This window comes from Bactrocera oleae, chromosome 3 (genome assembly GCF_042242935.1).
Source record: "Bactrocera oleae isolate idBacOlea1 chromosome 3, idBacOlea1, whole genome shotgun sequence".
NCBI classification, from domain to species: Eukaryota; Metazoa; Arthropoda; class Insecta; order Diptera; family Tephritidae; genus Bactrocera; species Bactrocera oleae.
Window position 1 is genome coordinate 68,004,967 of NC_091537.1, and position 26,791 is coordinate 68,031,757.

At 39.4% G+C, this 26,791-nt stretch overlaps 1 protein-coding gene across 1 annotated transcript in view; it reads right to left on the minus strand.

Moving 5' to 3' along the window:
* Positions 1-3,786: 3,786 nt before the first annotated feature.
* The window catches only part of LOC106617927 (uncharacterized), a 45,602-nt gene continuing 22,597 nt past the window's right edge, over positions 3,787-26,791 (minus strand). Inside the window, exons 3-10 of the mRNA XM_014235399.3 lie at positions 25,317-25,640; positions 25,048-25,231; positions 24,861-24,959; positions 23,277-24,785; positions 19,158-23,206; positions 10,840-18,617; positions 8,159-9,987; positions 3,787-5,137 (exon numbers count right to left, since the gene is read on the minus strand). Of these exons, the coding sequence (XP_014090874.3) occupies positions 4,152-5,137; positions 8,159-9,987; positions 10,840-18,617; positions 19,158-23,206; positions 23,277-24,785; positions 24,861-24,959; positions 25,048-25,231; positions 25,317-25,640 (16,758 nt within the window). The 3' untranslated portion in view covers positions 3,787-4,151. The remainder of the gene's footprint in view (positions 5,138-8,158; positions 9,988-10,839; positions 18,618-19,157; positions 23,207-23,276; positions 24,786-24,860; positions 24,960-25,047; positions 25,232-25,316; positions 25,641-26,791) is intronic.

Below are 26,791 nucleotides of genomic sequence, written 5' to 3' on the forward strand. Positions count from 1 at the left end.
CTTTGCGTTGGCGGCCTTTTTAAAATGTTTTTAAATAAGTATATCTTTGCATAACGCAAACAATTTTATTTTTAAAAATTCATAAGAATAGAAGTTTGTTAATTTTTTTTAATTAGTTCACACCTGTATACATCAAACATGACGTTTATTATAATAAAAGAAACTTTTGCTTTTCAATTATTAAGTTATTAATTACAATCAATTATTTTTTTAATAAACTGCAATATTTTTTTTTATAAAAAACTAAAAAAAAATAATTTTAAAAATGTCATGATAAATTTTTTATTTTTGTAATTAATTTTAGTCAATTATTTTTTTATTAAACTGCAATATTTTTTAAAATAAAAAATCAAGAAAAAAATATTTTGAATAATTTCATGATAATTTTTTGTTTTTGTATTTTGGAAACATTTTTGAACATAATTTTTCATTTTATTTATTTCTTTGCTTTAATAAAATAATATAATTGTAATTTGTATATTTTCAAATTTATACGTACAATTTATTTACTATTAATTTAATTTGTAATTATTTTTAAACCGTTTTGCTACAAGAAAGTTATTGTAAAAACAATTCTAGTGTTTCCAAATTTTTGGCAAGCAACTACATTAAGTGAAATCATTATCAAATTATTTAATTAAATGGATTAATTTTTACGAATGAAAAATGTATCATTAGCAACTAATAGATATCAACTACTTTTGAGGTTAGTTGTAAATAGAGTGTGTTTGTTTTAAGAAAATACAATTTTTAATTGAATTGGAATAGATTTTTATTATCATTTTTATTGTTTTGTGCAACAGGAAGTTTAGTGGATTTTATTTTTCCTTTAACAAAAATCGTATATAATCCTTTTTCTTTAGGTGTGTAATAATGTGTTAACAATATAATTTGGGGAAGCATTTTTATTTTATTCCTTTCATGATTGTGTAAATATAAGTAATTACAAAAAAAAAAAATTTAAGTAAAAAAAAAACACTTTTTTTTAACGCAATTGTATGTAATTCTTTGTATGTAGTGTCAAAAAAAAAAATATACAAAGTACACATTTTTAATCTAATTACAAAATTTTTTGAAAAAATTCTAGTGAACATTTTTTTTTTGGCAAGCAGCTTATGATTTTTTCATTGAAATTTCTTTTATATTAAAAATTATGGCATTTCACTTAACTTTTTTATTGTTTTTCCCAAATGTTTTTCAAAAACACTTTACTTCTAATCTAATTTTTTTTTTTGTAACTTTTATGCTTTCCAAATTTTTTTTAGTTTTTTGCGTATCTCATTTAATTATATTTCACTTAATATGCAAATTTTAGGATTTTTTCAGAACAAATTTGATTTTTCTAAATTATTTTAATTTTTATTTTTCACTTGCTTGCTCTTGATATTGTTGTAACTTCACTTAATTGTTGTTGTTCATTTTGTATCTATAAGTGCGTAAGTTTCAAATAATTGTTTTATAGTTAATTTTTTTTCGTTGATTGCATACACTAGTATACATAGGTGTTGTTTTTGCTTTTAATGTTTTTGAATTTCTCTTTCAAATAAGTTCCCTTAGTTTAGTTAAAAGTGTTTTAACTAGCAATTTTAATTTAATAAAAATAAAATACTATAATTTTAGTGCAAAAATTATTAACAACTACACTTTCTTTATTTTTTATATAAAATTTTGTTTCTATTTTTAAAATATTAAAAATTAAAATAAAATAAATAAAATTATACAAAGTTGTAACTTAAATTATAACAAAAAAATTGTCATAGTGTAAAAATAAAGAAAGTAAAAATTTTAAAAATAAAGAGAGTAAAAATTTAAAAAATAAAAAAAACATATATATGTATGTATGTATATAATAATATAAAAACGTTTTTACTAAACTAAAAGAAAATTAAATTAGATAACAAATTAATAAAATCATAAATTTCAAATATTTAAAAGTACGTCTGTTTTTGAATTAAAACAAGAAAAAATTAAAAATTTATTTTAAAAAATCTATGTTAAAAATCCGTTTTAATTAAAATATGTATTAAAAAAATCGTTTTGAAGAAGTCCACCTGTTAAATTTACATTGAAAATTTTGAGCACATTAATGTTTTAAATTTCGTTTGGGTAACTTTATACACGAATTTGCAGAATCTTTAAACATTTAAAAACAAAAACTTCTAATCCGGTCAAAATAGACATACATTTTTTTATTTCATTTTATTATTACAAAGTTATTTTTTTTATAAAAAAAATATATATGTACATAGTTTATAAAAAAAATAAAATAAAACGGGTTTTTTAAATTTAATTTTTAATATAATAAAAACATTTGTTGTAAAAAATTTTAGTTTTGAAAATCGTAATGTTTACAAACCTGTAAGGAAAAACTATTTAATGCTAAGTACAAAGTTACTAGAAAAAGTAATCAAGTTTAATCTTTTATTAAATATAAAAAGTTAAAAAAATATATTTAAAAAATACCTTCCATATTTTATATTCTTTTTTTAAATTGTTGAATTTTTTTAATACTGTTTAACTTGGCATAAAATAATTTTTCCTTACATTTTTAACCAAACAATAAAAAAAATATAAGGTTATTTATTTATAAGGTTTGTAAGTATATCTGTTGGGTTTTATTCATTATATTTTGGCAATTTTGATAAATAAACTCATTCCAAAACTATTTCTTCTAATTTATTTATTTTTTTACAAAAATCTGTTTTGATATTTTTCTAATTTATTGAAATCTAAACTGAATTTTTTTGTAAATTAGTTTTTTATTAATTCATAAAAAATAAACTTTTATGCAATTAAAAAAAAATTATGTATTGTAATTTTAAAACAAAAAGCAATTTTAATTAAATAAAAAAGTGAAAACTTGTCATTGTTGTTTTAGTACCTACTGTTTTTTGAACTTTAAACTTGTTTTGAAATAAACTAAACTTCTAACTTTTTACTTTCAATAAAAAAAAATTATAATAAAAGATGTGTAAATAATAGTTCTAAACTTTTTAACAAATTAAATACAAATGTTTGTGTTTTATATAAAGTTTTATTTCAAAGGTTAGAAACTCCTGTTCATAATTTTCGACATTTTAAAAGCACTTCAAGGTTTAATGAGGAACTTAAAATAGCAATTTCAGGCGGAAAACATAATTACTGCTTAAAAATAATTAGGTTAGTTTTGTTTTCATTTATTATTACAATGCTATTGCCACTTATGTATGTAATACATAAATATATTGTACATTAAACCAACAAATTATTGATTTTCCGTTTTTTAGTTTTGTTAACTATTTCTGTTAACGCATGTATTTGTTGTTTGACCAAAGGGTATGTATGTATGTTTTGTTGAATGAAAAAAATTGCATTGAATAAAACAATAACAGGAAAATTTATAGCAAAAATGCTAGTAATAGCAAATTAAACAGATAAAGGAAAATTAAAAACAAATAAAAGAAAACTAAAAAATATTTTTAAAAAATTTAAAAAAATAAAAATAATAAAAAAAAATAAAAATATATAAAAAAATAATAAAAAAAAATAAAAATATATAAAAAAATAATAAAAAAATAAAAATATATAAAAAAAAATATAAATATAAAATTAAATAAGAAAAAAAAATTTTTGTTTAATTAAAAATATAAATCATAGCCAAAAACTAAAAAATACATATACATATATAAAAATAAAAATAAAACAAATATATAAAATTAAAAATCAATTAACATTAAATAAAAAATAAAAAGAAGTAAATATAAAATACAAATATATTATATAAAAAGTTATATGAAAAGTCGTAAGTTAAATTATTTCTTAGATATACAAAAATGTCTATATTTCATAAAAATACAAAAAAGTTAATATATACATATATAGTAAATAATGAAATAATTTTGCACATAATGGCGTGCACTATTACGAGCTGCCTTCACGCTCATGTACATTTTCTTCCTCTTGCTATAATCTCTTCTTACATATGTATACTATATAATTTCTTTCATTTTTACTTTCGCACTTTTAAACGCTTACGCTAACGTTAACTCCCTCTCTATCTCTCCCTCTCTTTCTTTCTTTGCTGCACATTATAAACTCTCTTTACTTCTCTCTTTAACTTTTCACTTAAATAACTATTTTTATTTAATTTTGCATTTTTTACTTAAAAATATTTAATTCAATGGCCACAACAGCGCATCATCATCTTCGTCCTCATCATCATCATCCACCAGCACTGCATCGTCTTGCGACCAATTGGGAAATTGTTCTTGCACAGCATCCACAGCGTCCAGGTCAATCACCTCTGCGCTCTCAGCCGCTACAAAAGTGCTGCTCTGCGGCAACAAACGTTGCTCCTCAAAGTCCGCATAGTAGGTGTCATCCTCCATTTGCATATAGGCGTTGTCGGTCAAGTCCAAATTATCATCGGCAATATTCTCAGTGACAACAGTTGGCTCCAAATCGACAGGTGGCTCGTATTCCATGCGCACCATGTCATCATCAGCGTCTATAGCAGCAGCGGCAACACCGGCACGACTACCAGTGATAGCATCACCACTACCGGCAGCCGGCATATTGTTAGCAGCATTCGTTTCCGCATCCACATCCATCAGCCATGTGTGGACAGTGCTAACGCTTGTACGCAAACTGCTGTTATCATCATAGCTGGTCGTGCTGGCGCTCTGCTTCATGCCGACCAAATTTTGATAGATATTGACATCGCTGTGTCCCAACTGCACCGTCGGCACCGCCTCAGTATGCAATTTGCCGCCACTCAGCAGACAGTTCGGCTCGAAATGACGCCGACAGATTTTGAAGTTCATATTCTCATGCAGTTTCGGGTAGTAGTCAATTTTCAGATTGTGACACCATTTCGTGCAGAGATTGCGTTGCACCGGGAAGCTGTAGAGCTGTTGCATTTCATGACAGATGCGCACTATGCACTTGCTGCGGTATGGAGCGGGCGGTTTGAGCATATGTGCTGCTGCTGTGGCGGTGCGATTTCGTAGTAGCATCGTTGGGCGTGCGCCCATTCGCAGCGTACCGTTACTGTTGAAACAGTCTGCACGGAAATGTGCACTACAGATCTTCTTATCACTGTTGCGGTAGAGGCCTTCGTCGATTTTCAATATTTGACACCACTGTCGGTAGATATCACCTGGAAATATAAGGAAGCAAGACAAATTAAAATGAAATATCTGATACAACAACATTAAATAGTATATTAAGTTAGCAACGAAGTTTGTAACACACGGAAGGAAATTTCGGCTATATATAAATGATCAGCGCGAGTCGATGAGTCGATTTAGCCATGTTCGTCTGTATATATGCAAACTAGTCTCTAAGTTTTTAAGATATCGATCTGAAATTTTTTCACACGTCCTTTTCCCACCAAGAACCTGCTCATTTGTCGGAACCGCCGGCATCTAATAATATTTCTCAGATAATAAATATAAACAAGTAATAAAGGGCTAAGTTCGGATCTACCCGAAAATTTTATACTCTCGCAAAGTCAAATAGTATACTTATATTTTAATAATTAGAAGTAGGAGCTGTTGCCTCAGTTATTTACTGACAACACCATTTATTATATGATTTCAATTATAAATAATACACATTGACCGATATTTTCGAGAAAAAGTCAACTATTTCTAAAACATGCACCTATGGGCTTGAACAGTTTTGGTTCGATTTAGACAATTCTGGTCACAAGGTGGCATACTTTAAACGCATTATTCACGCAAAGTTTTACCCCGCTACAATCTTTGTTGTTTGATTTGCATAGTGGAAAGTGAAAGAATCAGATGGAATTTAAATTTTATAAGTCATATGGGAAATAGGCGTGGTGGTAATCCAATTTCGCCCATTTTCGCACTATAACATATAAATATTATATATGAGAATAATGTTTTGTACCGATTTTGATTGAAATCGGTTAAACAGATAACAAGATATGGGTTTTCACCTAAAAGCGGTGCCACGCCCATTGTATAATCTTAAACGCGGTTCTTATAAAGTCATTTGATGCCATCCCAGAGATAAAATTTAATATATCTGGCGTGTTTAGTGCTTGATTTATTGCGCTTTTAGTAGATTTTACCATTACCGTTATATGGGGAGTGGGCTGGGTTGTCGCGCGATTTCTCACTGTCGATAAAGGTGCTAAAAACATTTGTTCTTAGTGAATTTTGTTATTATAGCTTTAGCGGTTTAGGAGATATGCACATTAAAACTATTAGGGGGCGAGACCACGTCCACTTTTTACGAAAAATTTTAAATCCTTTATACCAAACAACAGTATTTTATCTTATTGTAGAGCTTAGTTATGGCAATTTATTTGTTTTTGATTAATGGCGTTTTGTGGGCGTGGCAGTAGCCCGATTACGCCCATCTGCAATACCAACCAAAGTCTTACGGCACCAAGAAACATGTATACAAAGTTTCAAAAAGATATCTTAATTTTTACTTAAGTTACAGCTTGCACAGACGGACAAACAGTCAGCCGGATTTCAACTCGTCTCTTCATCCTGATCATTTATATATACTATAAGGTAAGTTATACAAACAACCGTGAGATGAACAATACTATTATACTATGTAGCACATGTTGCGAGAGTATAAAAATAAAATTCCTAGTAGAGAGATAGATGACCCAACTATAGATCAACAATCATAATCAAGATAAAAATCTTTTTAAACTGTTATGAAGGGTACTGTAGCTTCGGTGCAGCCAAAAATATCGTTTTTTTCGTGTAATAGTTTTGTGTAGCCCAACGGTTATTTATAACACCTAAAACTTATCGAGATAGATATAGAGTTATGTGTTTCAAAATAATCAGGATGATGAGACGGATTATATTCTGACTGTCTGTCCCTGAGGTGGTGCGCAAATCGCACAATTGCCTCACCCACAAAATACCGTTAAGTGAAAAGTTTGGCAGAGAGGATCACCCATATGTGGTTGAAAAAAAGTTTTCGCGTTAAATCAATTACAAAAAAAGGTTTTATACATATGTATTGTACATGTATTTCTCACGAATCACCAAAGCTATACTAATCGAACTTTTTGGAAAAAATTCCTTCTAGCTTTTCATAAAACAGTTTGGAAAAGGGATAATCGGATAATAGCCAAATGCTAAAAGTTGTTTAACTCTCGTAATAAAAACGTCAAACGCATTCAATTTTACAATAAAGATAACTCGGAGAGCTTACATGTGATTCGGTGTAAAAATTGGGCGTAGTTCCGTCCAATTTTAGGTGAAAATGGTTGAAGTCGGACCATAACCACGCCTACTTCCCATATAACACAATTTTAAATTATATCTGATACTTTCACTTTATAATATATAAATTAAGCCCCAATGAAGATTGTACTTGCATGGTGTGTCATCTATTATGTAAAAAAAAAAAATAAAAAAATAAAAAAATTGTCGGAATCGGACACAGAAACTTTTCAAGTCCCCAGATATCGAATATGATGACCTCAGTCCATTTGTGTGATATTTACTTTGAAATTCATAGGACGTCTTTTCCTTATAATTATGTGTACTAGTGCTAAAAAATCATAAAATAAAGGGGATGTAATGTAATTTTCTCATAGGTCCCTTACATCTAAATAACAATTTCCAAGCTTCTGATTGGTTGTACACCATATACTATATCGGCCAATATGTAAAATATCTTATTAAAATTAAGTGAACGTATAATCTTGAATATATTAGCTTGCTGGCGAAAATGGGTCCCTAGTACCCATATACCTTTTATAATGGTTTACGTTATACTAATTGACTTTATGCCTAATATAATGGTCAATCTTAATAAAATTGCGTGGCAACATGTTCTCAAGTACAATTTGTTGAACAATAAAATTAAATTAAATCAGTCCAATCCACATTCCCCTAGCACCAAAGTACCCAATATAGTGATTTTCAGTTTCTTGACTTCAATATAGTCTAGCGTTAAATACATGTAAATGAAAATCGGTCTAGACTTTGATCACGCACCATATTCTTAATATAATAATTTTTGACACTTCAATTAACTCGTAATACCCAATATATCGAAGTCGGCCCTCTTGGTTTTTATTTATATCGCCTCGTCTTTATATCAGCCGTTAGTACTTATAAAAATTAGTGACACGGTTTTAAAATATAAGTTCTTATATCTTTGCAGTTCTTACCTTTAGGGAAGCTATAGAACTCCACCCCATCTTTGCTCTTCTTGCGTCCACAATGGGGCAGACAACATTTCGTTTCCATCTCCGCAGGACGTTCGACACTATGTATTAGTTTGCTGTTGTGACCTAAATGCAACGTGGGCACAGCCCAGACACGTAAACTATGGCCGCCAATGCAGAATGGTTCGAAATGTTCGCTGCATACATTATAACTGCCATCCACATAGGTGCGTGGATCGATTTTCAAATTGAAACACCATTTGGTAAATAATTCGAAATCCTCCGGGAATTTCGAGAATATTTTCAAGTCCGTACGCGTAGCGGTACTATTGCCGCAATTGTTAACGCTACAAGTAATGGCACTCAGCTTCGGCATTGTAGCGGACGCTGCCACTGAGCGGCCAATGGGAGGTGGAATTTTTGTTGGTGCGACTGGCGCAATCGAAGCAGGGGTTGGCAATGCATTTGGTGCAGGCAAAAACAATGTGGGAACAGCGTTATTATTTAGGCAATGCGCGCTAAAGCAATCGGTTTCAAAGTGCAGCTCACAAACACGCAATTCTGCATGTTGACGCGCATCGTAAGCGATCTGTGTGCGCTCGGCCCAAATTTTCACGAACACATGATTGCTGGGGAAGGGGAATAGACGACGCTCACTTTGCGTATCAGCGCAAGCGGGCACATTGCAATGCAGTGGCTTGTGGCTACTCAGCGGCATGCTGTTTGACGATGGTATGCGCGGTGGTGATGCTGTTAGTGCGCGCTTATGCATTCTGGTTGGCTCATATTGTCCATTACGATAGATATCGGTGCTGTTGTGCCCCAAATTCAATGTCGGTATGGCATCTACGACTAAACGTTTATTATATTGTCCGCGCTCGAAATGCGCGCTACATATTAAGTGTGTATTGCGCTGTGACTCATTGAAGAGTACGCGTAAATTATATTCCCAGCGTTTAAGAAAGACCGGTTCTGTGGGGAAACGGAATAAACGCACACCGGACTCACGCGTACGTCCACAATGCGGCAGACAGCAGGCACGCACTTTCGCAGAACCGCCGCGCACCAGTTGCAATGAGAAGAACGACGAGGCTGGGGTACCTTCTTTCACAGCACTCGGTTTATCCTCGCGTATGATATTCAAGAGTGAATTTTCACCATCACCCATATCGTAAGCATCATCATCACCATCATAGTAATCATCGCCGTCCTCATTGCTCGCGGTATACGCATAGTTGCTGCGTTTCGTTGCGCCACTCATTTTGTGTGGCGGTCGCTCTATTGGCGCCAGCAAATCCATATCTTCTTGCTGATAAGCCATATGCTTTGGCACATCTGCGGGCTGCGCAGTGGAATTCAACTCATCATTTGTCGTATCCATAGTCTCTTCATTCTCTATGTTGTCCGCATAGCCGCCTGCATTCGAATTTCTATAGACGCGCTCATAGTCTGCATCTCTTTGCTGTATTTTTTTGGGATTCTCGTTCGTGAAGAGTATGGCTGGCGCATGTTTACCCAATTTCAAGGTGGGCACAGCCCATCTAAACAACTTGGCTTTGTTCTCGTAATGTATAATGCATTGGTTTTCAAAGTGTTCGCTGCAAATTTGATAGCGCCAAGGCGCGTCGCCGTCGTATTTGATGCCTAAATTGTGCACCCATTTCTCGAATTGTTCATGCATTGTGGGGAATTTGAAGGTGCGCACATTATCTTGGAATAGTTGTTTGCGGCAGTGCGCCAAGCAACATCGTCGCGAGCCCGGGATTAATTTGTTGTAGCCATCGGCAGTGGAAGTTGACGCTGCGGCAGCGGCTGCTGCTGACGTTGATGGACTGTGGGAAGAGAATGGGAATTTTAGTCATAATTAGTTGTTTGAATTTGTCGTATTAGGATTATACTGGTAATGGATAGCGAAGAATAGTGATCGCTAGATGGCGCTAGAGTCAAGTCTGTAGTAAAAATCATATTTATGACGAGATTTGACTAATAACTGGAATAAATACTATATATACACGAACTTTTTGAGATGTTGATATTGATCTGAAATTTTGCGCACGTCCTTTTTTCCTTAAGAACCATTCATTTGACGGAACCGCCGATATCGGACCACTTTAGCATATAGTTGCCGGAAAACTTTTTTGTGTGACGATATATCTTCACAAAATTTGGCATTAATTATTATCCTAAGCAACGATACAACACCCGAAGAAATTGTTCAAATCGGACCACTATAGCATACAGCTGCCATACAAATTGATTGATGAAAAACAAATTTTTGTATGGAAAACTTTTTTATTGTTGTCCAAGCAACGGTATAATCTTCGAACAAATTGTTCAGATTGGATCACAATAGCATATAGCTGCCATACAAGCTGACCGATAAAAATCAAGTACTTTGACGGATGCTTTTGAATTTGACAAGGGTATAATAGCTTGGGTGCAACCGAAAAAGGCTTTTTATTTTTATTTTATATCTGAATTAGGAACCAACTTGCTGGAGGCACAGTGTGATCTCTGAGAACCAACAATGCAGCCTAACTTTTCAAACTGAGCTTAATGCGAACTATATATGTAAGTAAGCTAGATGTATATAAATCAGTTAAAAAAATTTTCTTCCTCTTCTACAAGTACATATTAATGGACCTGAAGTCACGCTCTAACTTTTAAATCTTTCTATTACTCACCGTTCATCTAGTGGCTCTTCATTTGCATTCCAAGCCAACTCATCATCTTCGTCCTCATTATCATCCTCATCGTCCGTTTGATTGGCATCGTCTATCTTCAAATTACGCGTGGGCACCGCATCGGCACGCAGTACTTCTCCATCGAAATCGGACGCTTTGAAATGCCATTCACAGATTTTATAATCATCTGGACGCGAACTATTAAACTCCATGCCGAGCGCATTGAGCCATTGATCGAGTAGGGCCCGCTCAGTGGGAAAGGCGAAATGACGCGTGTACTCCCGTCTGCTATGGCGACAATTGATGAGGCAGCAAATATCTTGATTGGCATCAGTGGACGACTGCAAGCGGCTGATGCGCCAATTATGCTGTGCTGTGTGGTGTTTACCCGCCAATTGTGCCTCGCTTTCATTACTAAAACCATGCGGATATATATTTGGATCTGTATGGCCTAAACGCAAAGTGGGCACTGAACCGAATTTCAATTGACGCTTAACACCATAATAACAGTTTGGAGTAAAGTGGAGTGAACAGATGCGTATGCGTGAACTCATGTTGATGAGCGTCTCCTCCGAGAAGCGACAATTATAAATCCATTTCTCGCGTAACATAATATTCGTCGGCAATTTATGCAAATGTAAGCCCTCGTGTAGCGCGTGATATTGACTCGTGCAATGGCGTACAGTACATGAGAGTAGCGGTAGCTGAGCGGTATTACTGGTATTTGCATCGACGGCATAAGAGCTGCTCGTTTCTAAATCATCGGTATAATCGGCGTGATTGGAGTGCATTATGGCTAAAGTGGCTGTTGGAGCAATAGCTGTACTTGTTGTTGTGTTATTTTTCAATTTAGTTTTGAATTTCTTCAGATGATTTATATCGAAACTATTCTCGTAGATGCGCGCCGGGCGCGAAGGGCCTAAATTCAGCGTTGGCATTGTGCCGGGCGGTAGCTTACGAAATTGCATGCAAATCGGTTCGAAGTGGCGCTGACAGATGCGATAGCGCCAACGCCGCGTATAATCCACCTTCAGTTGTGTATTGTAGAGCCATTTATGAAAGAGATACTCGGACATTGGGAATTTGAAGAGCGTAACGCCAGGATCTTTAGCGTGACTATTGCAATCGGGTATGCGACAATGGCGTGATGTATCGCGGTCTATCGGCGTATTGTCTACAAAATCAGAATACTCATCGTTATAATCAGCGCTTGCATCGACAGTATCATTGTTGATGTGTGTGGGCGCGGCGAAAGAGCTGCTCGTGTCAGCTTCGTCATTTAATTCGCTCAACACATTGTTAGTTGTGGTTGTTGATAGGTTTTGTTGTGTTTTTGTTTTATATTTACTTAAGCTATTTACATCGAATTCATTTTCATATATATGCGCGGGGCGTTTAGGACCCAAATTCCTCGTGGGCATGGTGCCGGGCGGTAGCTTGCGGAATTGCATGCAAATCGGTTCGAAGTGACGATGACAAATGCGATAGCGCCAACGGCGTGTATAGTCCACCTCTAACTGTGTGTTATGCAGCCATTTGCGGAACTGATCGAGTGGAAAGGGAAATTTAAATAGCGTGACGCCCGCATTGCGCGCGTAGCTATTACAACCAACAATGCGACAATGACGCGCGGTATCGCGTTCCATTAGTGCAACTTCGTCGCCTAGCTCGTTAATTTCATCAGGCTCCTGCTCAGTAGCAGTATCGCCAAAACTATTAAACATATCGAGTAAGCCTTGCTTCATTTGATTTTCAATGCCTTCGGCGGTGTAGCTCTCTTCGATATCCTTTTCTTGTTTAATATTTATAATGAAAGGCTGGTGATATGGATTGGATTGCGTTGCCGGTTTATTTGTTGGTGTCGTTGCGGTTTCTTTGCGCTCCTTCAATTCGGTTTTCACTACTAGCATTGGCTCAAGCAGCTCTGTGTCTAACTTCTTCTTAACGTACGCGGAAGATTTTCGCGCTGTGCGCTGATCACTTTCTTCAAACGACTCAGTTTTATATTTAGTTATGTCTGATTTTTTCAATTTCATTTGGTGCGTCTTGTCTTCAGCTAACAACTCATCATCATCCTCCGCATTTTCTTCAACTTCAACGCCATCAGCAATATTATCTTCGTAATACTTCGGCATCTTCTGTGGTTTGCTCTCCATTGCCTCCGCTTGTACTCTTTTATCCGAGGGATTCTTATAGATGTCGGTTTTCTGGTGGCCCAACAGCAGCGTCGGCACCGCATACATACGCAAACGTTTATTAATACAGTGTTTCTCAAAGTGTAGCGAGCAGATGCGCGCATTAGTAGCCGCGACCATACTGATTTGTGTATTATATACCCATTTGTAGAGTAATTCCGCATCATTGGGAAAATTGAAAAACTGTATTTCACTATCAGCGCCAACCGCGCGCTCCGCCGGTGCTTTAGCATACACACAACTGGGTATACAACATTTATTGAGTGGCGTGTTCAGTAGCAATGAGGCGCGTTTCGTTTCGGCTAGCGTATCAGGTGCTGGTAGTGTATATATTTCTGGCGCGCCTTCAGTGCGTGGCGGCAATTGTAGCGTGGGCAGCGCCCAGAATTTCAAACGTTGCATTTTTTTGGCCAATTGCGAGGCACAGCTTGCTTCAAAATGAAATTCACATATTTTGTAGCAATACAAGCGATCTGGATCGACTGTGACTTGCGTGTTGTGACACCATTTGGCGCGCATCTCTGCATTGTCGGGAAATTTGAAGAATTTGAGCGACTTAGTGGTGAGATAATTCGAATTACAACCCGGCACGGCGCAGCTAATGCGACGCACACAAGATAAATCGCACACTTTTATGTGAGTCTCTTCCAACTTTTGTAAAATTCGCAGCGTGTCTGGTGTGCTGTCCAATTTGAGTGTATTCACCAGTGTGGCATGCTCAATGTAAAGTAATTTAAAATGCATTGGACATAATTTGGGAGTTATTTTCGTAACTTTTACAGGAGCAGCAGCAGTAGCATCCTCTTGTGGGATGCTGGTGTCGGGCGCTGTTTCTTGTGTTTCATTTTCAATTGCCGCACACTCTGCTTCGACCTGTTCTTCAGCTCTCAACCCAACACTTTCGTACCAAGCGCGTCTTATAGCATCGAGTTTCGGAAACTCAAAGAGTTGATTTGTCAAACGCAATTCCATTTCTCTACATTCCGGATAACAACACGATCCGTGTGGCGCTTTCGGCGCTTCAGTTTTAGGCGCGACACGTTTGCGCTTAAATGCTTGACTCATTGTCTCTTCGCTGACGGTGTACAAATCAATTGTATTGATGTGTCCCAACTTTAGTGTCGGCATTGCGCCCACCTTAATACGTCCGTGCTCATAGCAGTAGTTCTCAAAGTGTGCGCTACATACCTTGTATGTATGCCAAACGGTAGTGCTGACCGGCAGCTGTAGGTTATGTGCCCACTTTTCAAAATGGCTACGCAGCTTTGGAAAAGCGCTCAACGTTATGCCTTCGGTTTGTTTGGTGTTAATACAACCGGGTACGCAGCAGCTGATTAGCTTCTCAGGGCGCTCAAATGTTTCTGGATTGTTTAAAATGTCGGTGTCGTTGTGTCCCAGCAGTAATGTGGGTATGGCGCGCAAAAGCAAACCGCGATGACCACCACCAACGCAACGCGGCTCAAAATGCATATTACAGATTAACGCGTTGCGACAGTCCGCCGCGTTCATGCGTAAATTATAGCACCACTTTTCTAGAGTCTCGGAGCGTTCATAGGGAAACTTGAAGAGCCGTACGCCATCGTGAAGATTTGTGCGCCCACATTGTGGTACGCTGCAACTTTTCAGTATTTTCATTTCAATTTTTATGGCGCTAACGCTTTCGAATTCACTCTGGTGTATCTGCGCATCGTCATGTCCCAAATTTAAGGTAGGCACGGAGCCTTTGCGTAAACGCGTGCCTTCACGTTTGAAACAATCGGTAGTGAAATGTGCGCCGCACAGCTGGAAACGATAACGTTTCGCCTGATACGGATAATGGCGACAATTCTCAGCCCATTTCTGCAACATGTGACGATTTGTGGGATAGTTGAAAAGTGTTACGCCATCTTTTTTAGATTTCAAGCAAGATATTATAGAACAATGGTTAGCGCGCACATAACGCAACTCGCCCCATTCATGCTCTTCGGGATGAAAACGAGACAGCTGTTTAGGATTTGCATGTACGGCAGGCAATGGCGTGCCGTTTTCGTCAGCGCCCAATTCCATAGTTGGCAACGCCCATGGACGCGGTTTGCGATTGCCCATAACATGTGGTTCGAAATGGCGGGCGCAAATTTTCGCCTGTTTGGCGGTCTCTTCGTCTATACGCGTATTGTCACACCATTTCTTGCGTAACCAGTCCGGCTTGGGAAAGCGATACAGCGCGCTGCTATCGGTGCCACCTGCGCACTGTGAGATTGAACACTTCTGTAAAGTGCTTGTAGGCGTTGGTTGAGTTGACTTAGCGCGCGTCATTTTCGAGGGTGTTTGTGACCGTCGCGTTGTTGTATTATTTTCATAAGTCGCCACTTCATCTGGTGTTGGATTTTTAAGCGTCTCGTTTGTGTGTCCCAAATGGAGTGTTGGTATGGCCCAACGTTTCAAACGGCGCTTGCTTATGCAACGTGGTTCAAAATGTGATTCACATATGAGACGTCGTTTTACGTCCTGTACGCCAATTGCTAAATTGTGCCACCATTTGTCTAACACATGTTTGTCGCGCGGAAAAGTGAAAAGGTGCACATTGTCCCGACTGCGTCGCTTGCTGCAATGTGGTAGGCAGCAGCGTTCGTTCGTAACCATTAACTTCACCTTCGGCACTCGGAAAATATCCGCTTCGTCATGTCCCAAATCGATTGTCGGTAGCGCCCACGATTGCATTTGCGGACGCAAACATTGCGCTTCGAAGTGCAACGTGCAGATGCGCGCGTATCGACACTTCACCGCGGGCATGCGTATGTTGTGCGCCCATTTTTGTAGCATTGTCTCCTTTTTGGGGAATGCGTATAGACGTATGCCAGCATCGAGATCGCGCAGCTGATGGCATGTTTTAATGCAGCAGCGATAGTAGACTGCAGCGCTATCGGGATTTTGGTAAATATATGTGGAACGCCTGCTGCTCTTAGCATGTTTGACCGGTTTAGGTAAATTCAGTGTGGGTACAGCCCAGCTGTGCAACGTTTTACCGATGCAAAATGACTCGAAGTGGCGACTGCAAATGCGCCAGCGCCGACTGGTGTGACTGATTTCGTTAGTTTGCGCGCTGAGTCCCAAATTATGGCACCATTTATCGCGCAATGCGTCGTCTTGTGGAAAATGCCAAAAGCGAACTGCCGCCTTACACACTTCCCCGTCATCATTCGCTGAAGGCTCCTGTTTGACTTCATTTGTTGTGCAATCTTCAATACAACATTGGGCGCCATTCACGATGTCAAAGTTGGGATTTTCAAAAAGCTTATGTCCTGGATCTTGATTTTGCGGTCGCGGTAAATGCAATGTCGGTATAGCCCACATAAAGAGGCGTTTTTTGGCGAAGCAGCGCTCTTCGAAATGCAATGCGCATACTTTATACAAATAACGATGCGATGAGCTAAATGACACTTGTGTATTGTGTTGCCATTTAGCGCGCAGCTCTTCCGCACTGGGAAACGCGGTCAAACGCAAGTTGTCCGTGAATTTCGTCGAACAATTGGGCACACAACACTTCAGCATTTGTATGCGCGTCGAACTAGTTATGCGCGCATAATTCACCTCGAGTTCGTCCAACGCCGCAGATGAATTTTTGCGCGGACCATCGCTATTCGTCGCCATTTGATAGCCCTCCATGTAGTGCAAAGCGCATAAACGCACATTTTGAAAGAATTCGGTGGCGTCTTTCGATGCGCCGGTGAAGTTTAATTTGAAGTAGTTACACCAGCGTTCTTGCAGTTTAAGCGAAGCAGGCAGCATAAACAGTTGCATTTGTAGAAACTGCGCTACCTTACAATCATGCACAGCGCATTCGTTGACACCTCTTTGTGGATGCCATTTGCGCCTGCCAAGGCCGCGACGCTTTTGTGGCGGCAGCGTGTTTTGCTTATAGATTTTTAAAGTGTCGCTATGACCCAACTTCAGTGTAGGCACAGAGCCGTATTTCAGCTTTGCACGATCATTGCGCTGATAGCTGAGACAGCTGGGCTCAAAGTGGTCGCTACAAACTTTGTAGACTTGCACTAAACGCATGGTTGGCATTAAGCGCAAATTCGTAGCCCATTGGAGATAGAGTGAGCGTAGTTTTGGAAAGCGGAATAGTGTTACGCCATCAACTTGATGCGATTTGCCACAATGTGGCACGCAACAACGATTATAAACGTTCAATTGCGCGGCGGTTGTTTGAGTTGTATCCGCGAACGCCTCGCGCTCTGATGGGTCTGCTGTCAATTGTGTATTTTTATATAAGCCAAAAAGTGGATTACGCTTAAATTGTTCTGACGTGTTATGTAAATTGCGTGTTGGTATTGCGCCGAAACGCAAGCGCCTACGACGCCGATCCACTAAACTATATGGAAAGTGTCGTTGACAAATGCGCAGTCGTGATGAGTGCGACATTTTTACTTTTAACTGTGCGCACCAACGGCGACAGTAACGACTGCCGCTTAATGGAAAACGATATAGAATGACAGCAGCACCAGCAGTGCGTCCACAACGGCGTACAGCACAGTAAGCGCGCTGTTGACGCTGCCGCAAGCTAACGCGTGTAGTACTATTCATCAATGTCTGATGTGCTGTTAGCACTTTTTCGCGCACGCATCGCATATCAGGTGGTGGATCTGGTGGTGCTTTCTTCTTCCTACGATGTCTGAGGCAACAAAGCCGAAAAACCGAACGGCTTATTTTTTCAGCACCACAATGATGTGTATTCGGTGCGTTGGTCGTGGCCGCAGCTGAAGCTGATGCCGACGATGTGGTTGCCGATGCGGAATTCGAAGTGGTTGCAGTGAAACGTGTCGTTTCATCGACATTACTATAGTTTGTATTGGAGTCATCTTCATAATTTGTCGGTGTCGACGATATTGGACGCTTAAGCAAATTTTTTTCTGCTCTGCGTAGATTGTTGATTTTTATTGAGGTCGCCGCCGCTTTATGTTGTTGCGTATCATCACTGTGGTTAACACATTCCACAAAATCGAGTGGATCGCAAGCATTGTAACTGCTTTTATCATCTTCATCATCATCGGCATCGATGAGCATTTCCACATCATCATCGTCGACTTCTGCATCTTTGCTGTCAGCGTTGTTGTCGTCTGCGTCAACTTCGCTTTCACTGTCGCTGTCATCCTCCTCTGCAGGACTGTTGTATACATTTTCGGCAACACTTTCATCGCTCACCTCACTATCGTCCTCATCATCATCATCCTCGTTACCGTAGATTTCTTCTTCATCCTCATCTTCGACCTCGGCGCCCTCCTCATCTTCATCTGCCGAATCGACTATGAAATTGTCGGCATCACGAGCTTCGGTGTTACTATACAACTCATCGTCGTCACCAGTTGCGGCACTAATGCTCGGCGTAAAGTCCTCAACCGTTTCCTCTTCCTCTTCATCGCTATTACCAACGCCGGCGGAAGCGTAAAAGTCGTTTTCGTCATCTTCTTCATCGATGTGATAGTCATCATCGTCATTATCATCATTGTCTTCGTCGTCCATTTCATCATCGTATTCGCCGTTGTTTCCTAATTCAGCATCACTAGCATCCGAATTTAAAACTTTTTTTTCCTCTAACGGCTATTTCAACGAAAAGATAAAAAAGATCATTAAAATTTACTCGCTAGTAGACAAAAGGGAATACACATTCAAGTTCCACACCTAAATTAAGCTCAAAACTATAAATTCTGTGTATTCAAATAGGAAAATATATTTACAAATATGTACTTACTAGTGGATAAAATGGAACCTAAAATTAAGTTCCACAAATAAACTATGCTCAAAATAATACCCGCTAAAAAGTGTCTGCTAGTGAATAAAGTGGAACCTAAACTTAAATACCAAAACTAAACTATGCTAAAAACGGTTTGTTTTGCGAAATTAAAGAAAGGAGAAAATAATGCTCAATAAAATGTTCTTACTGGTGGATTAAGTGCACGTAAAATTAGGTTCCACAACTAAACTATGCTCAAATGCTATGATCTGTGTCATTAAAGAAAGGAGCAAATAATGCTCAATAAAAAGTACTTAGTTGTGAAATTAGTGGAACATAAACTTAAGATCCACAACTAACGCTAAACAATTTTCCACAAACAATAATGCATCACTTGTTCTACTTACATTTCTTGCCTTCATCGCTGTCGCGATCAACTGAGCGTTGTCATACTCCAACGGTTCGTTGTGGCCCAAATTTAGCGTAGGCACCGCATTGGCGCGCAACTTCTTATTACCCATCGCCTCGGGCGGGAAGTGTGACATGCAGATGCGGGCGTGATTAGCACGTGGTTCCATACGTAAATTTGCACACCACTTGCGCATAAGAGCCTCATCTTTAGGGAAGCCAAATGTCCGTAGGTCATTTTCGAGTGTGCGTCGCTGACGGCAATGTGCCAAACAGCATTTGGGTAAAAAGACGCCGGGTAGATTTTTAGGATTCTCATAGATGGGACCGGTATGACCGAGCGCATTGGTCGGCTTGGCCCAAGGACGTAACTCTTTGCCGTCAATGCAACGTTTGTGAAAGTGTACACTGCAAATACGTAAGGCGGGATCTGAAGCCTTTTCGAGCGAAATTTTTAGATTATGACACCATTTGCGTAAGATTTGATGACTTGTGGGAAACTGGAAGAGGCGCACGCCGTGTTGCAGGCGCGTACGTCTGCAGCACGGTACACAACACTTAAAAATACCAAGTGATTTTTTCATCTTAACGTTAGGCACGGCAGCCAATTCACCGCTCTCATTGTCATCCTCTTCATTATCAACATCGCGCAGATCTTCGTCGCCTTCGTTATTACTTACAGCGTCAATTGTATCGACTTCATCAACGGTTGGTGCAACAGGCGCTGCAGCTTGCACAGGCGGTTCGTTCTGTAGCAGCTCTTCTGCATTGCGCTCCAGCAGCAATGTTGGCACTGCCCAACGCAGCAACCGCGTCTTGACAATACAACGCGGCTCGAAATGTTGTTCACAAATACGTAAGCGTGCGCATTGATTGCGTGTCAATTGCAAGTTGTGCAACCACTTTTCGAGCACTTCATCGATAATGGGAAAACTAAAAAGACGCATTGTTTCGAAATCACCGCGTTCGCGTGCGCACGTGGCTACACAGCAACGCGCTTCATGCGGACGCGACGCACTACCCAATTCTGGTATGGCGTGTATTTTATGTTCCGGTTTCTGTTTGAGCTGCAAAGTGGGTATGGCCCATGAGCGCAGGCGTTGTGTCGGGCCAATACATTGCGCGTCGAAATGGCGCGCGCACACTCTGTGCGTAAATCGACTGAGGTCCGATGCACTAACATCTACATTGTGACACCATTTTTCTAATAATTCTATGCCACTACCGCCCGCAGTTGGAAATAAGTAAAGGCGTTGGGCTGTACGGCTGCCACTAACCTGATTACTACCGCAACCGACAACGCAACACTGCGCACTACAAACAATTGGTGATGCGCAACACTTTTCATAAGTTGCGTTCAGAGATTTCATGGCCTCACTCAGGTCGTTGTCACCCTCGGATAGCGCGTTAGCCGCGTCTAATGTAGCTTTGTAGAGCTTTAAGAAATGCAGGCCGCACAGTTTTGGCATCTCACTGAGCGCCTCTGTGTCGACTTTCATTTGTGCGCACCAAAGCGCATGTAGCGGCAAAGCGGTTGGCATGTCGTAAGGTTCGCTTAACAGCATTTTCGTTGCAGTACAATTGGGATAGGAACATTTTATGTCATCTTTGCCAACACAACTAGCTAGTTCAAATTCAGTTGCGTCCTTATCGCTAGCAATGCGTGGGCGCATTTTGCCGAAAAGCGACACTTGTATCTGCGCAGGATCAACGGGATACAAATCGTCTGTGTCATCGTGGCCCAGATTGAGTGTAGGTATAGCGCCATAATTGAGACGCAGTTTACCCAGACAAACCGGTTCGAAATGATCACTACAAATTTTATATTTCTCACGATCCTTAAAGTCTAAAAAGTCCAATTTTAGATTATGTTTCCAACAGCGGAATAGACGCAAATTCTTCGGGAAGCTGTTCATTTGAGCGTCATCAAATTTACGTGACTTGCCGCATGTGGGCACACAACACTTCGTTACTACATCGCTGTAACGCGCCTCTGGCGGCGGCACAGACACCAACTTGATTTCGGCATCGTTATGACCGAGAGCTAGGGTCGGTACAGCCCACTTGTAGAGCATCTTTGGACCGACGCATTCGGATTCGAAGTGTCGATTACAGATACGCACGCCACGGCAGTCTACCGGGTTCATTTTCAAATTATTACACCACTTCCATAGTAAATCGACATCATCGCTAGGGAATTTGAAGAGCCGTACGCCATCCAACTCCTTGCTGGCGACGCAACCGCTTACTACGCACTGCGTTTCAGCGAAGCTTTGTGCTTCATTCGCATAAACATCCTCAACTTCTGGATCCAAATTTAATGTCGGTATTGCGCCAGGCATTAGACGTTTAGCGCCGAACGCGTGCGGTTCAAAGTGACGCGAGCACACGCGATATTCGCCGCGTGCGTGTTGCCGCGTATTGTGACACCACTTGCGCAACACACTGCGACTGTGCGGAAATCGGAAGAGCTGTACGCCATCGGCACGTGTACGACTGCAGGATGATATGCAACAGACTTGTTGCAACTTAACGGCTTTTAGACGCGCCGGGTTCATATAGATTTTATAACCTGGTGGGGTATGTAGATCCAACGTGGGCACCGACATCGGTATGGGACAACGTTTCGACAGCACGCGCGGCTCGAAATGAGTAGAACACAAACGACGATGGCCATGACCGACCAACGGTAGCAGCAAATTGTGGCACCACTTAGCCAACATGGGTCGATTGCGCACTGGGAAACGGAAAAGCTGCACGTGATCCGTATCACGTCGTTTGCGGCAGTGCGGCAGGCAGCAACGTGGTGTCCACGGCTTCAATGGCTCCTTGGAATCGCGCATGCGCCGACGTTCGCGTTTCGTCTCCGACTTTATGATCACCTGTGGTAGAAGCGGTTCGGGATTCTCATATAATTGATCTACATTCGTAGCCAAATTGAGTGTGGGTAATGACCAATAGTGTAGGCGACGCTTTTTGCTAAAGCAATGCTCTTCAAAGTGTAGATTACAAATGCGTAATGTGGTCAGATCTTCCGTTTCCGTTTGCAAATTATGCGCCCACTTCGCCAACAACTCGGGATCTTCGGGTGTGCGATAGAGTTTAACATCGTCGATCTTCGGATCACGTCGGCATGTGGACACACAACATTCACCTTCTTCTATACCCTTATTTGGCATTACCGGCTTCGGCCATTGCTCGGCAATCTCTTCATCCGTTGGCAAACGATGTTTCGGTTCCTCGGTATGACCAAGTTTCACCGTGGGCACAGCCCACTTCTCCAAACGTTTGTTGCGTATGCAACGCTCTTCGAAATGCACCTCACATATGGCATCGTTGAAGAGTTTAGTGCCATCGGGTACTGGCTTCAGCAGATTCTCACACCATTTGGTGAGCATTTCGAAATTCGATGGGAAACGATGCAGATTAGCATGATCGCGATCACGATTACGTTTGCAATCTTGCACACAACATGTTTCACGGATATTCAGTTTCTTTATAACATCCGGATTGCGATAGATATTCGGATCGTCGTGGCCCAAATTCAAGGTGGGCACTGCAAATGGACGCATACAGCCGCCAATGCAATATGGCTCAAAGTGCGCGCTGCATATACGTACACCCTTATGCAGCGTTTCGATGCCGATTTTCAGATTGTGACACCACTTGCGCATCTGTTCGGGACGACGCGGTATGGTGTGTAATGTCACGTTATCTATATTTCGATTACGCTTACAGCTTGGCACAAAGCAAACTTCCAATGAATCTAAGATATTTTGTGTGGCGCTGGCGCTCATGGCGCTCACATCACCCGCCGTTATATTCGATATGCTAAATTTGAGCTTCGATACAGGATTTGGATACAAGCGTTCGCTGTGACTGCTGCTCGACGCAATGCTGTGCCGATGACTACTGTAGACCGGTGGTGGCACGGAGACATTATGGAAATTAAACATTTTAGACGGCGGTACTACCGGTGGTGTTGGCAACTCATTCTCATAGATATTGAAGCGGTCGTTGTGGCCCAAATTCAAGGTCGGCACGGCACCTTCGAGAAGTAAATATTAAAAAAATTAACATAACCACAAAATATAAATTTTTGTTAAACTTCATTATACCTGGTGAAAGTTTGCGCAAGCCCAGCGCCTCTTTAATAAAGTGCGCGCTACAAATTTTGTGATTCTTGCCACGATATATTGCCGGATCCAGACGCAAGTTATAACACCAGCGTCGCAATAACACTTCATCGCGTGGAAAACGATATAGCGATAGATTAAAATCGGATGAGCGCGTGCGCTTGCAATGTGGCAGACAGCATTTTTTCTCCTCCAAATAAAATACGCCCGGATTATCGTGTATTCTGCCATATGGTGTGCCCAAATGTAGTGTGGGCACAGCCCATGGCTTGAGACGAAACTTGCCAAAGCAGCGATCTTCAAAGTGACGACTACAAAAATGACGCGGCTCCCGACTATTCACGGGTAAACGCGCATTCTGACACCATTTGATGCGCGTCTTCATGTCATTGGGAAAATTGTAGAATTTGCAATTACTCTCACCACGCTGACTCGGACAGCCAGGCATGCTGCACTGAGCGCGTTCACCGATCGTAAATGTGTTGGTGATTTCACGATTCTGATATAAATTTGCGACATCGTCGTGACCCAAATTGAATGTAGGCACTGCCCAATAGCACAACGAATAACGATTAATACAACGCTTGGGAAAATGTAAACTACAAATGCGGTATTGACTGTACGTTGAATCGGGTTCAGGAAACATTTTGAGATTATGTAGCCATTGATGCAAATACTTTTCATCTTTCGGGAATGTAAAGAACTGCAGCGTTGGACTGGACTGTTTAGTGACGCCGCAATGGGGCACACAACAAACGGCGCCATCCTCACCGGTATCCACCACGCGTGTGCGCGACACCACTGGTGTGGTGGGGAAATGAAAATTGCCAACAGGAAATGCAGACGGCTTATGATTGCTGCTATTGTTCTCATTGCTGTTGTTGGCGCTCATGTTGCGCTGCAAACTCGAAGTGTTGCTGTTGGAAAAATCATTACTGTTGCCATTGCTGCCGCCGCTGTTATTGTGCGAGCTAAATGCGTGCGAAGTGTCACTGCTCGTAACACCAGCGCCGAACGACTCATTTGTGAAATCACCAAAGCGACTACGCTGACGTGATGGTGAGACTAACGCAGACTGTTGTGCGGAGCTTAACGGCGGTGGCGGTAAAGGTGGTGGTGGCAATGGTGTCTGCAGCGGATAATCTGTTGTGCCATAAAGATCGGGCTCCACTTTTATTTCGGTTTTAATTTGTGGCATTTGAAATTCTGTTGTGGCGCTGCCGGTGGCACCAGTAATGCTGTTGCGGCGCATAAAATCTGGCTGAGCAGGTGTTGGCTGTTGTTGCGGTGCTGCATGTAGCGGTTGTGTTGGAAATTGTGGATGCTGTTGTTGCATATGCAATTGCTGTTGTTGACGTTGCAAATGTTGTTGTTGTTGCGCGAGATGTGGATGCATTTGCTGCGGCGGATGTGGCGGATGTGGCGGAGCTGGATGTTGATGATGAAAGGCGCGATTTTGTAGATATGAAGAGAAGCTATTGCTATTGGGCACTGCGAAAACAAATTAAATTCATTATTACATACATACATATATATATATATATTTGATTAAGTCCAATGTATTACTTTCTATAATGCCCATGGAGCAGTCTTGTAGATTATAATTAGTCGAATGAGTTGGCGGCACCTGCCCAAATGGTGCGCCACCAGCAGGCATGGTAGGTGCTAAAGCATCAAAAAAAGGAAAAAAATACAAAAAAAAAGTAATAATTAGTTCTCAAAATTTTATGGAAGTATCGTAAATTCTACACACCTGCACCACCAGCCCGACGGTAAAATTTCCCACAAAAATATGGCGCTTGTATGCGGTGCTGATGCAACTGTATGCCTGTATGAAACCACAAACGGCATACCGGGCAATCATAGCGCGGCTGGTTGCGATGTTGTGGCATGTGAGCGAATAACAAATCGCGACTAGCAAAGCCCGCCGAACAGACCTAAGTGCAGAGAAAGAGAAGGAATGTGTTTAGACATTTTAGCTTGTTGCGTTTTGCATTTGGTTTGTCACAAGCTGGCGCTTACATTACAGATATAATTGACATATTCATGCTGCATGTACTCGTGCACCTCGCACAGTTCGATAGTGTCAAAATATTTGCCACAGTATTTGTGACAGAAATACATATTCTCGCGATGTAGTTGTTCGTGCGTTTGTAGCTCCTCGCTGGATGTGAACGACATGGGGCATATAGAACACTTGAAGTCATATTCGACAATTTCGCAGAGACTTTGAGAAACGTGTTTGCTGTAGCTTTGCTTTTTGAAGAATACCTGTTTGCAGCGCTGGCAAATTGGCAATGTGTCGGAACGTTCCGTTTGAACTTTACGGCGTGGAAAGTTGAGCGGCTGTTTGATGGATTAGATGAGAAGGTATGGGGATTATTAATAAATCTATGCATTGAGCGCTTTTAAATTGATTGGAAGAAGTTTAAAAAAAATTATTAGGGTTAAATTTAATAAATCAGAAAAAACATGCTAAAAATTTAAATCGATATCTCAAATAGTTTTTGAATCACCGGCTTGTAAAGTGTAGGTGCTCGAATTCAGCTGCAATACTTTATCTTTAAGCGTTTTTTTTCTCAAAACTACATTTTTAAAAGTTGCTTGAAGAAACGAATGATTCGATCACAATGCAATTTTTTCTTGATATGATTCTCCATACAATGACCTACCAGTATTTCGATCTCATTAGGTTAAAAACCACCAAATTTTTGGGTAAAATTAAACTACATTTGATCATTTTCTCGACCGCAGGTTATTGTACGGACAATATATTCCAGTAGATGGTTTTTTTATGTTACATCGACGAAGCAGACCGAAAACACTGCAGCAGTCTTTTTTAGCGCCTTCGGAGATCGTATGTAACTCGAAAAATATTAAAATTTTGTCTAAATAAGGCCTTAAAATTTTTAAACAGTTGATATAATAATTTTTCTAATTCCCAAATATCGCCTTTTCAGTTGTCACACTACGTGTAATATGAATAATTTATATCAAAATTATTAAAATTCTTAAGTCATAAAAAATAACAAAAATATAAGAATACAAAAATATTAAAAAAAATCAGTTAAGCAAAAATGGTAAGTATATTTTAATAAAATAAAAATAAGTAAAAAAAAACATCCAAAACAAAAAAAATAAAAAAATAATAATAAAATATAGGAAAAAACGAGAAAAACTAATATTATTATATAAACATTTAAATTAAAAGAAAATATATAATTATAATAAAAGAGAGAATGTGTAAAAATATTAAAATAAATATCAGAATATAATAATTAAAAGTAAATTGAAAACGAAAACAAATATAATTGAAAACAACTTTATAAACTAAAAAGTATAACAAAAATAAATAAAAAAGATATGAAACCAGATGAATATTTAATCACATACAGAACTATTCTCTAGGAACAAAGAAAAATAATACATAAAAATAATATAACAATAATTAAAAAAAAAATATAACAAAACAAATCAAATTAAATATTATTGAAATT